This window comes from Urocitellus parryii, chromosome 5 (assembly GCF_045843805.1).
Source record: "Urocitellus parryii isolate mUroPar1 chromosome 5, mUroPar1.hap1, whole genome shotgun sequence".
Classification (NCBI taxonomy): domain Eukaryota; kingdom Metazoa; phylum Chordata; class Mammalia; order Rodentia; family Sciuridae; genus Urocitellus; species Urocitellus parryii.
This window is the reverse complement of record NC_135535.1, coordinates 99,422,155-99,440,824: the sequence shown is the minus strand read 5'-3', so window position 1 is coordinate 99,440,824 and position 18,670 is coordinate 99,422,155. Positions and strand designations below refer to the sequence as shown.

General features: G+C 33.4%; 1 protein-coding gene across 1 annotated transcript; it reads left to right on the top strand.

The window, feature by feature from the left end:
* Nucleotides 1-13,209: 13,209 nt before the first annotated feature.
* Nucleotides 13,210-18,031, top strand: LOC113198237 (natural killer cells antigen CD94-like). The gene is made up of 6 exons (XM_026410887.1): nucleotides 13,210-13,303; nucleotides 14,536-14,628; nucleotides 14,783-14,845; nucleotides 15,585-15,736; nucleotides 16,805-16,911; nucleotides 17,726-18,031. The coding sequence occupies exons 1-6, from the start codon at nucleotides 13,297-13,299 to the stop codon at nucleotides 17,835-17,837; spliced, it is 534 nt and encodes a 177-aa protein (XP_026266672.1). The 5' UTR covers nucleotides 13,210-13,296; the 3' UTR covers nucleotides 17,838-18,031.
* Nucleotides 18,032-18,670: the final 639 nt, after the last annotated feature.

The window sequence follows — 18,670 nt, the reverse complement described above, 5'->3', positions numbered from 1 at the left end:
TGTGCTTTGCTCAGTTATTTTTTCCTCATTCCTCATTTAAAATTTTGTCACACCTCACCCCTGGCTCACTTTTGTTTTACATTTCCAGTGCTTTCTTTCTATCCAATAAACTTTTTAAACTTTTTTGTATGTTTTTATTGTCCATGTAATAAAATAAATATATTTCTTTCTTTTGTATCTGTAGTATCCAGAAGAATGTCAGTCACTTAGCAAATACCCAGTAATTTTTTCTAACTAAAGAAATCTATTTTAGCCTGAAATATTTTTAGAACAAGTGTTAATGCTAAACGTTTTAATAATCTAATTATACAATATTTCTTAAAACTTGATTTTAAAAATGTTGAGTTAAGTAATTCTAATATCAGCCCTTTACTTTCCCATTAAAGATGCTTCTGCTTTATATCAAAGAAAATCTTATCATTTATTGTAATGGAAAATATTATTCTGTTAATACAGTATTGAAGGGGAGAGAAAATCATTCAAATGATCTCTAAAGGTGGTTTCAAAACATTTAGCATATTATTTTAAAGATATGACTAGTAAATTGCAAAAATGTAACACTCTTCGGAATGCCTCCACATGTTAATTAATATTCATACAATTTTCCATAGTGAATAACAACACCCAACACTTACTTTCACTTCATGTCAACCACTGGAAATAAGAGAATTAACCCTCATTTCAAGCACTTGGGATAAAGTAAACAAGGTGCAGGCTATTTTTTTCTCTTTCTGTTTTAAGGATTCTGAAGGATTTTCTAACAGGGAAAAAAATTTTTATTAAAAATGTGCTATAAAATTTAACATATATGAGAAAATTTTTTTGACTATTCTAAAATAGCAAGGTAAAAATAGCAAGTGTCCTAATACCATCAGGAAAGGTTTTCTCAACCAAGACATGACTAATATTTCCCACTTTGTCTCAAGGAGCTGACGTAAACTACATCTTTTATCTCTGAACTTGAGCATGTGGTATGCAGCTTTATTAGGTTCTTAATAAAATTGTGCTGTAATTATATAAAACTAATATTAGAGATATTTAACCAAGAAATAATATGTATTCACATCATTTTCCCCTTAGTGTCTGCTTGGACCATTGTAAACAAGATAGCCACATATAGTGAATAGTATATAAATTTTAGCTGCTACAGTCAGTTATAATGCTTATTTCTCAAATTTATATCTTTCTGGTTAGAGTTCTTATCTCTCCTACCACATACACATGCACACACACTCTTACACACCAAAAAATATTTTAAAAAAAGAAGGAACAAGATAGAATTTTTTCTCCAACCATGAAATCTAACTTCAAATAAGTCTAAATAAATTCTATAAAGGACCATATGTAATATGAATTGTAATGCACTCTCCTGTCATACATAACAAATTAGAATTAAAAAATTTAATTTACAAAACTAAAATAGAAAGGTGTGATTCAAAAGAAAGAAAAAAGAAAGAAGAAAGAAAGAAAGTAGAAAGAAAGAAAGAAAGAAAGAAAGAAAGAAAGAAAGAAAGAAAGAAAGAAAGAAAGAAAGAAAAATACACAAGTGTCTGTATTCAAGGAAAAAAGAAAGAATCATACACTCCTGTGGCTGATATCTTCCTCAGTGAATTATTTTATATCCTGAAGTATCATAAATTTCAGTAACAGACACTGGTATATTTAGACAGATCCTTTTTAAAATTAAATTATATTTCTTAGGAGACAGAGACATGAAACTGGAAAACAGAAAATAAAGCATATATCTTAAAGCTTACTAGGACTTTAAATACCACTACTAGGTTATGCAAATTTTTGTCACTAATTTGTTAAATCTTGATTTTTCTTCAGTAAGACAAACTAGACAACATACTTCAGTTTGTGTAGATGCTTATATATGCACATATATGTGCAAATATCATAATAAACATATTCCACATATCTATAATTATTTACATGTTTAAATTTAAATGAAGATCAAAAAATGTCCAGGATTATTAAGGAAAAATAAAACATGATTTTCTTACAATTATGTAAATGAGTCTCTACTTTTTGATTTAGAAGAGGAAGACAAAATTTAGTGAGACTCAACTATTCCCAGCTCAGTTGACTTTATCTCCTTGATAATCCTATCTTCAACTATGAAATTCAAGAAATTAAATTATCAATATTCTAGGGTTTCTAAACATTAGATAAGTCTTGCAAAATAATCTAACACTAAACCCAGCAGAAAGTAAACACAAAAGTTGTTAACAGTAACAAAGTGTAGAACACTTCACTATTAAAGCATTAGAAGGTAAATTTTAAAATCTTAACAACAGTCTTTCATATGAAATTTTTCTCATTTTTGCTTCAGGCTACTGAAGCTTGGAAATGTGCAAAATGTTTTAACACTCATTGACATTGCAAAAAGTTAAAAGGTGTTCTCTTTAGATGACAGGTTTTCACTGATCTGATTCTGAATTTCCTGTTTGGGTGCTGGTGTGTCTTATTATTCTTAGGGAATCTTTTTTACTTCTTATGTTGCTGTTTCTTCTTGCCCATTTCATCAGCAGATGACTATGGAGCTCAGCAATGCACACATTTTTTCCTAAAAGCCAAGAAAGGGGCTCAGTGCCATTCATTTCACAGATACTTAGTCACAGTGCTTGAACTCTTAGAGTTCAAGAACAGACCAATCTGACAACTTGGGTGTGCTATTTCAGTTTGAGAACCCAAAGGCCTACCCACAGGCTCACCACAGAGAAGCTATCAGCAACTACACAGGAGGTGACAAGCCTCAGCCACAGCTGAACTCTGCAGCTTTTTCCTGGGGTTCTTAAACTTTGCTGAGTCCCATGTGGCCCACTAACCTGTTATTTAGAAAAAAAAAAAAAGATATATGTTAGCCCTGAAAGTAAGAGGTGTTGAAAAAAGTGATGTTTTCTCCACTCAGCTTTACAAATCCCTTCCTAGTAATTTCCTGAGCAATCAGGGAGCCAATATGTTTTCAAAATATATCTGGCCAATTGTGTCACCATTATTTGGACACTTATGTGTAGACATTACTACTTTGTAAAAAACGATATCAGGCAGCATCTAGTGCTCAGAGAGATCTACATGTATACAAAACTTGCACCTTGTTATTTCTTTCATTTGACTCTGAGAAAGCTATTCCAGAGATAGATGCAAATTTGGTTGCTGCTTTGGTTTCACTTGTTTTTTGTTTGAATCTGTTTATTTCCTCTGGTGGGAAGTGGGTCTCTTGGTACTTTTAACTTAACATAGTCACAGAAGGGAAATTTTTCCTTTTGTAATGTCTCTGGTCAATTTCTTTGAGTGAATTCATAACTATCATTTAATATTGAAACTGTAAAATGATAACATAATCATAAAGACAAGGCAGTATCCAAACCCAAAGTATAACTGCAAAGCCATTGGTGAACATATCAGAGACTGAATTAAAACATGGCGTTGCCTAAGAACTGAAAATCAGCATTTCTACCCTAGTAAATATCTCTTCACTTAAACTGGGGCTACAGTGGCCATTTCTATTCCTAGAGAAGCCAGAGCAAGACCCAAATAGCACGCTTCTAGCTGATTCTTGAAATGTTTGGGGCTGAAACTGAATGACCAATATGAAATGGACTATTTAATTTGAAATGATGTCAAAATATTTAACTCTAAGAAGAATATTAAAAGGCATATAAATAATTTCCTATTTCTAGGTATATTAGTATGATCTTTTTTTCATTTAAGAAAGTATTGGAAATTGATATCAATTTCCATGAGTGTCTGAGTTTGTAAGGATGAACCCAACTGCTTTGTATAAACATAAAAATCTAGTTTAAAAAAGAAAGTATTAAACATGAAATTCCTCATGTATTAATTTCTTTATCAGTAAATTATATGAACATCAAATATTTCATTAAGAGACACATACATGTGTTTATATATGCATGTGTGTACATATGTACACATTTGCATACACACACAAATATATTGAAATAAAATGCAATACAAGCACTGGAAGTGGAATATAATATGTTAAAAATTATCCTATACTGAACCAAACAAGTGTTTCATTTCTCCCCTATTGCACCAAATCATTAATATGAAAATTGGTAAATAAGAGTTTTAATATTTATCCTCTTTTCTATACTAAACATAATTCAAAGTGACAAAATAATTGGTAACAATTTTTCACCTCATTTACACATGTACGTAATACAGAAAGCACCCTAGATTTTGTCACAACTTTTTCTCACTCTATATTCATTTCAACATAGAAGTAAAAAAAAAAAAAACAAAAAAAAAACAGAAGTTAACAGATGTACTGTTATTTCTTTGGTATTAGCAATAGCTATCCTCATTTTCCTTTGCTTCTTATGTTACAATTTCGTGGCTGGTTTTCTCACTGAGGTCAAATTCTGTTATATTATAAGATTTACTCTACATCAGAGATGGTGGATGTTATTTCTGGATCAAAGCTCATGGAGGTCATTGTAATATAACTTCTACTTGCTGAATCTAGATGCGAAGACTTCTCAACACAATATACTCACACGTGTACTCCTCATTCTCATCTTTCCCAATTACTGGCTTCACAGTAAACTTGTACATGTAGATCAGTGAAATACTTATTCAGAAAGACCGATTCTTAGAAAAAAATTACTAAAGAAAAACAAAACAAAACAGACACAAAAATGTATTAACAGTCATTACCATTTTGCTTAAGTTTAGCCTCACAGAAGTTCAGTGCCTCAAAATTTTCTTTAGATAATCGTGCTATCCCATTTTGTTTTGCATGAAGTTGGCCTCACTCCAATGCACAAACAGGGGCCCACATGATTTAAGCTAATCAGTTTTTACTATCCACTGATAGTGGTTTCTATCTATTCTTACTCAAGATTAATGTGATAGAATGGAGTTCTTCGATGAATTACAAGAACCAAAGCAAAATAATCTAGCCACAAAGGAGTTCACATTATATTGTTCTAGTTCCATACATTTCAAAAGCAGGCAAACTAAACTGCAGCACTAGAGGCTAACATGGTGCTGATGTCTGGAAATACAAAGAGGGTAGTCATTGAAAGGTTAAATGAGATTTCTGGGGAGCTCTCAAAGTGTTCTGTTTCTGAAATTATGACAGTTAAATGATTGATTTATGTGTTTATATATATGAATATGTATATAACATATATATCTGTCCTTCAAAATGGTAAAAAGAAAGATTGTAGTTTGTTGAATTTTTTCTCTCTCTTAGGTCTTCAAATCAGATGGGACAGTTACCTGTAATTCATTTCATAATAATCACATCTGTATTTCCAAGTCTTATTTATTCTCTAGGATCATGATCAAAGTTCAATTCCACATGAGTTCTTTTTTCATTTCAATCTGATATTGTCTCCCCCTCTCTGTGACCCTGTTCTGGTAAAGAGTACATGGGGAATAGGTCCATGGGTTACCTCCTAATTACTAAAACAAAACTTTTGATTGAGAACTAAACCCTCTGTGATTCTCCACATTCTAGTCTATTTAAGCTAGAGAGTAGATATGAGTCAGTATGTTCTCAAACTAAGTGTACCACAGTGTTCTTTGGGAACTCATGAAAAATACTTCAAAATTAAGATAAACACTTTGAATTTGATTATTTAGTCACTAAATGGACTTTTTTTCTTTTTCTTAATTTTTTTATTTGTGTATGACAGTGGAATGCATTACAATTCTTATTACACAAATATAGCACAATCTTTTATACCTCTGGTTCTATACAAAGTATATTAATACCAATTTGTGTCTTCATCCATGTACTTTAGATAATAATATTCGTCACATTCCATCATCATTTCTAACCCCATAACCCCTCATTTTCCCTCCCACCCTTCTGCCCTATCCAGATTTTGTCTATTCCTCCCACGCCCCCCACTCCCTACCTTACTATGAACCAGCCTCCTTGTATCAGAGAAAACATTTGGCATTTGTTTTTTGGGGATTGGCTAACTTCACGTAGCATTATCTTCTCTAATTCCATTCATTTACCTGCAACTGCCATGATTTTATTCTCTTTTATTGCTGGGTAATATTTCATTGTGTATATATGCCACTTTTTTAAGCCATTCATCTATTGAAGGGCATCTAGGTTGGTTCCACAGTTTAGCTATTGTGAATTGTGCTGCTATAAACATTGATGTGGCTGTGTCCCTGTAGTATGCTGTTTTTAAGTCCTTTGGGTATAGACCCAGGAGAGGGATAGCTGGGTCAAATGGTGGTTCCACTCCCAATTTTCCAAAAAATCTCCATACTGCTTTCCATATTGGCTGCACCAATTTGCAGTCCCACCAGCAGTCTATGAATGTACTTTTTCCCCCACATCTTCACCAACACTTTTTGTTGTTTGTCTTCATAATAGCTGCCATTCTGACTGAAGTGAGATAAAATCTTAGAGTAGTTTTGATTTGCATTTCTCTAATTGCTAGCAATGATAAACATTTTTTTATATATTTGTTGATTGATTGTATATCATCTTCTGAGAAGTGTCTGTTCAGTTCCTTGGCCCATTTATTGATTGGGTTTTGGGTTTTTTTTTTTTTGGTGCTTAGCTTTTTGAGTTTTTTATATACCCTAGAGATTAGTGCTCTATCTGATGTGTGAGGGATAAAGATTTGCTCCCAAGATGTAGGCTCTCTATTCACCTCACAGATTGTTTATTTTGCTGAGAAGAAACTTTTTGGTTCGAGTCCATCCCATTTATTGATTCTTGATTTTAATTCTTGCACCAAAGGAGTCTTATTAAGAAAGTTGGGCCTAATACCACATAATGGAGATTAGGGCCTAGTTTTTCTTCTATTAGACGCAGAGTCTCTGGTTTTATTCCTAGGTCCTTGATCCATTTTGAATTGAGTTTTGTGCATGGTGAGTGATCAGGGTTTAATTTTATTTTATTGCATATTGATTTCCAGTTTTCCCAGCACCATTTTAAGAGGCTATTTTTCCTTCAATGAATATTTTAGCACCTTTATCTAATATAAGATAATAGTAATTTTGTGGATTCTATACCTAGAACACCCTAAAAATTCCACCAGAAAACTTCTAGAACTAGTAAATGAATTCAGCAAAGTAGCAGGATAAAAAATCAACACCCATAAATCAAATGCATTTTTATATATCAGTGGCAAATCCTCAGAAAGGGAAATAAGGAAAACAACCCCATTTACAATAGCCTTAAAAAAAATACTTGGAAATCAACTTAACAAAAGAGATGAAATATCTATATAATGAAAATTACAGAACCCTAAAGAAAGAAGTCAAAGAAGACCTTAGAAGATGAAAGATCTACCTTGCTCTTGGATCAGCAGAATTGATATTATCAAAATGACCAAACTACCAAAAGCACTATACAGATTCAATGCAATTTTGATCAAAATCCCAATGATATTCCTCATAAAAATAGAAAAAGCAGTCATGAAATTCATCTGGAAAAATAAGAGAACCAGAGTAGCTAAATCAATCCTTTATCAGGAAGACCGAAGCAGGTGACATCACTATACCAGACCTTAAACGATACTACAGAGCAATAGCAACAAAAACAGCATGGTATTGGCATCAAAACAGACTGGTAGACCAATGGTACAAAATAGAGGACACTGAATGGACTTTTGAACAGGTTATCTGGTTATTACTTTTACTTAAATCACTCACTATAAAACTGACATCATAAACCTTAACATATTGCATAAATATCATAAAAATCAGGTTTTTAAAAATATGAATGAAATTCAGGAAATTTACAATTACTAAAACTGATCTACTTTTACATTAGAATATAGACACCTATGCTTCCATGAAAATGAAATTATCCTAATCATGAATGAAGCATGTGTATTAATTTTCATACCTTGAGATGTATCACTTAAAATTACATTAGGTTAATGCTTTGGCCTTTAGGTGATTAGAGAAGAAATAGGCGATTATAATTTTAAAACCTAGTTTTAATGTAAAACGAGATTTCAATCTTATTGTATTATTTAACAGGCAATTAAAATATCTTGCAGTATAATAATTATAATTTATGTTTTGTTAAAAATGATGTATCATTTGACATTACTGATAGAAGATGTGGAATAATATGAAAGACACAAACATTGAAATTGGCCTATCCTTTTAAGAAAGGTGTTTTGCTAGGGCTGCACTCAGAATCTGTGCTGTTTCCACCACGTAAACAACAGAACACGTTAAGGTCTAATCTACAGTTGCCTTAAATTGTGATGTCCTGAAGTACTTAAATCAGCTGAGGCCTGGACACACCTGGAAATAAGTTCCTTAAATAACAAAGTTCTTAAGTTTTCTTTCAGGAAAAGAGTTCAGAATCCACTCAAGCACTGTTTGGAAACAGCTTTTTAAGGATGGACAGGTACTGAAGAAGCCAGCTCATCTGGTCAAAGACGTTTTGAGGTTACAAGCACAAAATCCCTTGTGGAGAACATAACTGCCCTCCAATTATGCAACCTGTGAAGAGGCATGATGACCATCTATGCCTGCACAAAATAACCCTAAAACTTGCCAGCCAATTAACAACCAACTTCTCCCCTCTCCCTTCCTATAAATCCCACCCATTACTAAACAAAGGAGGAAGCAAATTTGAGCTTCTAGCTTCTGGTCTTTTTAATGACCACATGAAAAAGCATTTTCTTTTTGCAAAGCCTAGTGCAGCCCCACCAGCAGTGTATGAATGTACTTTTTTTTCCCCACATTTTCACCAACACTTATTGTTGTTTGTCTTTATAGTAGCTGCCATTCTGCTGGAGTTGGATGAAATCTTAGAGTAGTTTTGAATTGCATTTCTCTAATTGCTAGTGATGAAGAACATTTTTAAATGTGTTTGTTAATTGATTATACACTATCTTCTGAGAAGTGTCTGTTCAGATCCTTGGCCCATTTGTTGATTGAGTTATTTGTTTTTGAGGTGCTTAGCTTTTTGAGTTCTATATTATACCCTAGAGATTTGTGTTCTATCTGATGCATGAGGGGTAAAGATTTGCTCCCAAGATGTAGGCTCTCTATTCACCTCACAGATTGTTTCTTTTGCTGAGAAGATACTTTTTAGTTTGAGTTCATTCCATTTATTGATTCTTGATTTTAATTCTTGTGCTGTAGGAATCTTATAAGGAAGCTGGGGCCTAATCCCACATGATGGAGATTAGGTCCTACTTTTTCTTCTATTATGCCCAGGGTCTCTGGTTTTATTCTTGGGTCCTTGATCCACTTTTGAGTTGAGTTTTGTGCATGGTGAGAGATAGGGGTTTAATTTCATTTTGTTGCATTTGGATTTCCAGTTTTCACACATTTCCTCCTTTCAAACATGCAACCCCATATGGTCCCTGCATTTTAGAGAAGAAAAAAAAATGCTGGAGTATTTATAAGTCAGGTCTTGAGAATTCCTTTGTGTGAGTGCAGGAAAGATGTCAGCACAGGAGGGGGAAAAGAAAGACCCAGACTAAGAGGTGCCAAAGTACAAATTTCCTATGGATTTGAGAAGGGGCAATGATAACTTTTGCTTTGAGTTCATATTAGTGGCAGAGGTGTTTGATTTTACATGTTCAATTGTATGCATTACTTCTCACTAACCACATGGATACAACTTACCAGTTCCCAAGAATATAACACAAAGGACTGAATTGTCAAATTAGACTCATGAGAGTCACCACAGATTTCACCCAATATCCAACTTTATTAATAATTTCAGGGATACAGTAATTGTCAGGTAAGGACAGAGCAGTGAGTTGTCTGGTCTGCCAATGGGCTAACTTTGGCCCTTGCTTTCCACTTTAGGAAACACTCTGACCAGACTAACAGATAACACGAGATCACAAAATAATGGATGGCTTTATTATTTACACGAAAATAGATGCTTTGGTCATGACACATCCTCTTTCGTCACTCAGAGGGTTCTGTAACTTTTATGTCATTTTCTAGGAAACCTTGTTCCATCAACTCATAGATTATATACTAACTTTTTTTTAAAAAAAATAAACAATTTAGACAGGCAATACATGTTGCTAAAAACATGTCACAGATAAGGATTTTGCCAAGAAAAATCTACTAGTTTTTTATAACAAGCTTATCATTAGCAAGTTTACAAAAAGCTGTTACCAGGTCAGGATCCTTTCTTTATTTCTCAGGAAGACCTTCCTACCTCTGAAAAGGAGAGTGGACAGCAGCCTGGTGACAGCAATTTTCTTTCCACTCAGAGCATGCACATATTTGTCAGAAGTAGTAAGACCAAAATAAATTCCCATTTGGATCTATTGAAACATGGACTGCTAGAATGTTGTGCAACATTTTAGTTATAAAATGTTGAGAAAAGATTTCACCATTCATATATTAAATGGACATTGTTTTCTTTTCGTCAGGTCTTTGTTCGAGTTTGAAAGATGTTTGAGTTATTGAAGTCATCATTTGCTTTAAACAAGGGCACTGGAAATTATGGGGAGGAAGGGTGTGGTTACTTGCAGTGGACACCAGAGGAGGGGAGGAGCTGCAAAGGGAGAGGCATCTTTGAAAAGAAGTCATAACTTTTCAAAAATAAATCTAGCTCTAGTGCAGCTGAACTTTCTGTGAAGTTTCAGTTTGGGATCTTTCTGCAACAGACTCACAAACGTTTTGAGTGCAAGGTTTATTTGGTATGTATATCAAGTAAAGGTAGGAAACAGACTGTTAATACAGGAAGGGGAAGGCAGAACAAAATAAATGTTCTCTTACTCTCCATCTAGCTACTTGGAGGAAACTGGAGTTGACACTGTTGAGGGATTCTGGGAAATGGGATAAAGTTTTCAAAACTTCTTTGCTTAGGGATAGTGTTGTCTGGACTATAACAAATCTGGAGATTGACTGATTGAGGTTCACCCTGGTGATAACTATTCAGCACTTCTATACTGCCATGTGTGAGAGCAGCAAGGCTTTCAGTGGGCTTAAGAGGGGAAAAAAACATTTCATAGAAACAGAGATGCTGATGCTATTGTTCCAGAGTTCCCCAAATATTCCAAGGGATATGGGCAGGACAATGAAAAATTCTGCTGCAAATAGAGATGTGTGGTAGGGATCCCATGGCATGAAATAATTTACTGTCTAGATACAAAAAGGAATCAAAGGCTCAACCAAGACTGACAATTTAGGAAGAATTAACTGTGTGCTTACTGGTATGTACTCAGTTGTCTTATTTGTGTCTTGGGCCTATTGTTCTTGAATCAAACATGTCTTTACCGGATTTTTACTTCTGAGTCAGTGAACTAAGATGAAAAGGAAAAAAAAAGTCACTAGTATGAGTCTCACAAAGACAGTCTCACCAATTGGTCTGAAACTTTTCTGAAGGTGGTTCTGTTAATGTTGAAGTTTAGTGTGATCTCTACTTCAGTCCTGTTACAAATTGGTACCATTCAAATCAAAATCTGAAAGCAAAATCCTAAACTATTTTGTAGTTAAGGCAATTTTACATGAGATTAAACAAAATGAGCAAAATCAGACAACTTTATGCTAGTTCAGCTTTGTCTTGCTCCCATTCTGAAAAAGAATAGAGATCAAGTGATTAAAGGATCATTTATAAATCACTTCTTTCCATTAGGATGTGCATAAAATCTGAATGGAGGAATTTTCATGACTATGTTCTCTGGTAATGATTTATATTTTAGCAATTTTAGTGGTTCTGTGAAATTAGCTATATGCACACAATGCAAATTAAACAGATGAAACTTTTAACTTCGTGGCTAAACTTCTGACTTCATGAAAATGGAAATCAAATCACAACCTTTATTTTGGCATTTGTATTGTTTTTATTTTGGGGTTGAAAATCTCTTATAATAAAATGAATATATAGCAAATTATATTGCTTAAAAATATATATAAAACACAAAAAGCTGACGTGGGAGTCTTATTTTGTGTGGGGATGAATGGTAGTGGGTGTCTCCATAGACCCAAATCCCTGCTCTCGAGCAAGACTCTTATTCTGCCACACCCGTTTCATAATTGGTTACTCATGAATAAGATTACTCTTTTGGGGGTGGAGTACCAGGGATTGAACTCAGGGGCACCCGACCACCGAGTCACATCCCCAGCCCTATTTTATATTTTATTTAGAGACAGGGTCTCATTGAGTTGCTTAGAGACTCGCCATTGCTGAGCCTGGTTTTGAACTTGGAATCCTCCTGCCTCAGCCTCTGGAGCCACTGGGATTACAGGCACATGTTACGGCACCCAATAAGGTTACTCTTCTGAGGACAAAAAAGTGAACTAAAGTATATATATCATGTGAATAACAAAAATAATTATAATAATCCATGTTAGTAAAAATAAGAATTATAGAGCAACTAGTCATGTACAATAGTCAAGTCATGTTGAAAGAAATATCTAAGCCTAATGTAAATGAGGCACTGACATGTGGATTTAGAACACCTGAGGCTGTGTTGGAGCACAGGTATGTGCTTTTGTGTGCATGCGTACACATACCTGTGTGTTTATAAAGCAGTAGTGGGAAGCCACTCTGGTTCCACCTTTTGGGCTGGGTTAATGAGGCAGAAACAGAATAAGACATGGAAGTACTATCTGTCTGTGCTAAAGAAATGAAATTAATGTCTCCAAAATACATACATACAAAGAGATGGGCTTGGTTTAAAATATATGGCATGTGTGCTCTGGAGAAAGACTGCCTGGCTTTCAAGTTTCAGAGACCTTGATCAAGTCACTCAGCTCTACTAGGTCTCATACTACCCATTACTAAAATGCGGCTGTTTTTTGTATCTTAAATATTTAGCCATTTTTTAGAAGTTAATTTTAAAGAATTTTTAGACGTCAAGTTTAAAGCTATATACTTTAAACTGTGCACAGTACAAGGTAAATAATAAAGATTATTATTAAGAGAAAGATCAGTGTGGAACTTTATTATGCTAAATAAATTTATCACTGGTTTGCACATATTTTTCCCTACTTTCCAAATAATTTTTAAGACAACTTTGCTGCACAAACATTGGAAAAAACTCCCTCTCACCTTCTTGTGTTCTGGTTCAAGTGTTTCCATTACAAAAGTATAGTGAGAATTTCCTGTATTGTGGTTCCTAGAGCATCTTAGAAGCTTGTGATTTTTACCACTTCTTATTCATATCACTATCTATACCTATGCTTCTCATCAATAGATGATTTAAGAACATTATTTTAATACACAAATTTTCTTTCTCTTTTATAGTTTCTCCAGCCTTAGCCTCCTGCTCAGCTTCATGATCCAACACCATTCCTGCTAAGGCAGACACATTGTGTCTTCTCTCCATCAAGCCAGGAACATCTTTTCAAATGGCAGGTATGCGCAGCCTCGTCATAAAATTGAAAACATAAAAAACAACCAGAAAAATGCATCTCATAGATTAGCTAATTTCAGAACAGTGCTTTAAAATTTAAAAAGGATGTTTAGGCTTTCTATCTATTAGTCGTTTTGCATTCACTTTACTTTCCTGATTCTTCATTTTGTAAGTTAAGTGTGATTTTATGAAGTAAAATCTTTTGTAAACTTTTCCAACGGTTCAAGTGGCTTCTGATAGGGTACCTCTAAATTTGTAATAAAACATGAACATAAGTGGTTCAATGGTAAACAACAAATTTCTAGCACTGAAATAGAGAATGTCAGATTTTAATGACACGGTGCTCCAAAGTTTTTAATTTAATATTTGTCTTGTGACATTCAAAAATGACACAGACTGACACATTGTACTGTTGTTATAGACAATATCACTCTTTGAGAGTGTACTAATTTAATTCAGAATCTACTAATGTTGAAATGTTTTAGAGCAAATGAAAAAAATTTGAATGAGATTTTTTTAAAAGCATAAAGAAAAAAAGTCACTTATGTGTCATACATAATTCAGTGTGCTGTGTTGAACTTGGGCCTCCAACCCACACACTGGTTGTGCCATCTCTCATCACACAGTTTCAGAATGCTCCCTGTCATCTCACCTATAGTACCTTCAGAAACCTGTTTATTAGAGCAGATCTTGCATTGAAATTAAGGAGGGGCACAGTCCCTAGTAGTATTCTTGTGACAATGACAGAATATGTCAAATAAAAAACTTTGAACCTAGACAAAATTTGATTTTTAAGGTGGGTACTTACTAGCCTTAATACTTTTTTCCTCACCATCTAATGGGAATTATATTATATATCTTGTGATTTTGTTGAAAGAAAAACAGTATATGTCCATTATATAAGCTCATCAAACAGTTTGCTGCCTGTTGATCTCTTCTTACAGCAGATATTTTGACTTCTTTGCTAAGGTAAAAGATAAGTGAGAAATCTATTTTACTGAGATAGAACTCATAGAAAAGAACATGCATGAATTATCTCACTGAAGAATAACATACATAAAAATGTTGGTATTTTGAATAAAATGTCTTCATATTCCAATCTTCAATTGGCAAGATATCTCTGTTACCAAATGAAGAACTCTTTGGATTCAATTTCATTGGCTTCTCCTCTTATGAACCTCAGCTTCTGTGTTTGTTCTTTAAATCATCATCATATACATTTTTTTCTCTACAGTTTCTCAGATCACTCTGTGGAGATTCATTTCTGGGGCCTTGGGAGTAATATGCCTTTTGTTGATGGCTACTTTGGGAATTTTGCTGAAAATTTGTAAGTTTTTCTAGAAAGTCTATATAAAGATCAAAATTGCAATTACATCATTTAATAGTAAATATTCCATTTTACTACTTTGTAATTGATTATTCCATAAACCTATTATTATTCCAAAAACCTGATTAAGTAAATCCTTAATGTTTTTTAACAGCATATACTAAAAAAACTATCCAACCAACATTCTCTCCAGGATCTATGATAGAACTCCAAGAAGGTGGGTTTCATTCTTTGCAAATTCTATGACTGATAAAGAATTAAAGAGACAGTATCTTGTTTTCACACACAGATGCATGAAAAAATATTGCAGTTAGTGACACAAGTTTGCCTGTTGACTGTAGGATAGTCACATTTCATAGTTCTCTAATGTAAAAATGATTAAATTACATTGAATGTGTATGTGTCAGTTGGCTTTCTAGAACTGTGACAAATATCTAAAATAATCAACTTCTACAAAGAAAAAACTTATTTTGGCTTCTAGTTTTGGAGGTGTTAGTACCTAATTGGTTGACCCTGCTGTTTTTTGGCCTATAGCAGGTTACCACATCATGGTGGAGTCACATGGTGGAATGGAACTATTCACATCATGGCAAGACAGTGGGAAGAGGCCAGGGCCCACCATCTCCTTCAATGGCATGCCCCCAGTGACCTAAAACTTCCCACTAGGACCTGTATCACCTCCTGATGACACTAAGCAGGGAACCAAGTTTCTCACCCCTGGGTCTTTGGGGACATTCCAGGTCAAACCTAGCAGTGCACCATTATATATCTTATAAATAGAAAAAAAAAATGTTTCGTTAGTTTGTGTTAATATTCTCTGAACCATAGTTTATATAGGAAATTCCCAAAAAATATTTGTAGAAAAACAATAATAAATGGCACACAATTTTTAAATGAATAAGTAACATTGAAAAAAATTTATATCCTCTGAGTCATCTCATATTTTTTTTTCTTAGTGTCTGACTGCTGCTCTTGCCCAGAAAAGTGGATTGGGCATCAGTGCCACTGTTATTTCATTTCTAATGAAAGAAAAACTTGGAACGAAAGTTTCCATTTTTGTGCTGCTCAGAATTCCAGTCTACTTCAGCTCCAAAACAGAGATGAATTGGCATGTACTTTATTCTTGTTTCCTACATTTTATTTGAACCCATAAAATATGCTATATTAGCTGAATACTTTGACTTATATTTCTAATCAGATAGAAAATGAATGGTTATATATATATATTTTTGAATGGTTATATTTGAACCAGAAACCTAACAATTTCAACCTGGAAGCAATCATTAAAACCTATATAAAATTCTTCAAAGATTTACATCATAACCACAAAAATCTGGATAAATACCACAAACTTGTCAGCAAGAATTCAAAGAATAAGCAATACGTCATTATTTTTACATGTTAATCAAAGAACCAAAAAAGTGACTTTAGAAATTTAAGTTATTCTAATATAGTATATAATTTCATTTGTAATTATATAGCTTTTGTCAATCTTTCTGTAATATAATATAGAAGCAGTAGTATAGTGTGTGATCATAAAAATTATCAAATTCTTACCAAAAAATGACAAAATTCTTAAGGTACAGGTAGGATCTGTGCTGAGCATAGGGTAAGAAGGTTGTATTCATGAGATTCATCCTTCAAGATATTGTAAATTTGGAATCAAATTTGATCATTGCTCCTCTCTGAAGGAAGGGTTATATGAAAACTCTTAAGTTCATTTTATGATGTTTCTCATTCTTTCGAGAAGTAAAATTTGGATTCAATCTCATTGGCTTCACAAATAAATGGGTCTAATAAATTAGAAATTTGAGGCATGTGACTATAAATTAGAAGCTAAAAATGATTTCAGATTATGTAATGGACAGGCTGAATCTTTTCTGAGCTCTAACTTTCTTTAAAGTATTATTATAACCAGACTGGTGGTACATGCCTGTAATCCCAGTGGCTCAGGAGGCTGAGGCAGGAGGATCATAAGTTGAAGCCAGTCTCAGCAATTTAGCAAGGCCCTAAGCAACTTAGCAAGACTGTGTCTCAAAATAAAATATTAAAAAGGCTGGGGATGTGACTCAGTGGTTAAGCGCCCCTGAGTTCAATCCCTGGTACCAAAAAAGAAGTATAGAATAATCCTAGAGTAGATTCACGTTTGATTAATATGCTTGTCTTTGTCTTGAAGCAGGTTTTCATGAACTCCTCTCACTCCTTTTTTTGGATTGGACTCTCCTATAGTGAAGAACATGGTGCCTGGTTGTGGAAGGATGGCTCATCTCCCAATCAGGATCTGTAAGTTTCTGGCCATTAAGGCCTTTTTTCCTTTCTTTCTTTCTTTCTTTTTTTGCTTCTTGTGAATTTATCCTTAGTTAGTTCTGACTAGGGAAGGTCACATCCAAGCAGGGTGATTGTAGCTAATATTACCTGTGCAGGGCATGAATACACGTAAAACAAAAAAGACATAACCATAAATCCACCTAGGACACTCCTCAAGTTTAGGTTCAATGACATGAAAGTTAGTGTACTCTTGTTGACAGATACTCATTTTTTTTTTTTAACCTCAGTACAAGCACTTGGAAGTATACATGTATGCACTGAGCCATCTAGAGAAAAATATTTATTATTTGTTCTGATAAAGACCCAATATTATTAGCATTCTCCTGTTTTTCAAATATTCTGGGCTTATTTTCTATGTTATCTTTAAATGTAATGTTCATTCATGAATATGGGATTTGTAGAGTCATACAATGACAAAGTTTATAAACTGGTTTGTTTTCCCAAATTAGGTCAACTAATACTTCTTAAACCAAGTAGAAGTAAAATATCATACATGTAAACCATTTATGAGCACAGTAAACAAAATAGAACAAAACAAAATAAAAAAATTTAAAAACTGTGGCCTCAATTTACTGAGTATAGAGAGAATTAACTGAATTTTGTGAAGTATTGTATGCTAAAATCATAATTATGGGTATTGAAAAAAAAGAATAGTTTGCTAATATGTCACTTAAAAGCTTTTAAAAGTTCTACCATTTAATAAAATAATATCCCTGAACATTCATATTTCTTTTTTTTTCCATGCTAACATTTTCTTTTTTTGTTATAGATTTCCATCATCAGAAACTTTAAATCCAAAGTCCTGCATAGCATATAATCCAAAGCAAAATATTTTGGATGAACCCTGTGAAAATACAAATGGCTTTATCTGTAAGAAATAACTTAGTTAACTGTTTCTTGAGGTGGTGAGGTTGGACAGTAAAGGTCCAGGCTTGCAAAGAATGGTATCTTTACCTCTAATTTTTTAAAAATCTACTTCTGGAGCCTATAAAATGTTTTCAATTATATTTTATCATACAATTTTTATGTATTTGAAACCACGTATTTTAAAATTGATGGAATTTGAACATCCACATTTGAGAGACAAGAATTAAGATAAAGAATTTCATGAATATATTGATTAGATGTATATTTTACATTAAATGTAATTTTATACATACACTTGTATAAATACTCTCTGAAAATATTTAAATAAAATTTAATTCACACCAAATAATATATTTATCAGACATGTCCTTTCAATCTTTAATATGGCATACTAAACTGAGAAGTGTTAGGCTCATCTCAATTTCTGGAAGTTAAAATAATTTTTAATGTTCTTTGTTGTTTCCTTCTGAACATACATGTATATTCATATACACACATATATACACACATGTATCTATTTAATTTTAGAGCTGAAAGTACAGTATAACAAATTGCTCATATGTATCACTGCTTGAGAAGAGAACCTATATTTACATCCTATCAATGGTCTTGAGTTATACAGAATGATTGTAAGCAAGTGTTTGGTCAAACATTGGTTCTCATGGGATTGCTTCCATATTTTGTAAGGGTAAAGGGAATTTATGCGCTAGTCACAGGAATTTATTTCTTTACTCCACAGGTCTTTCTTGTCTTATGCTTATCTTCCAGGTAACAGAGTCACTTACACATGAATAAAAGATCATATTCCTCTTCCTGAAATTATGTGTCTAACACTAAACCATTCCTT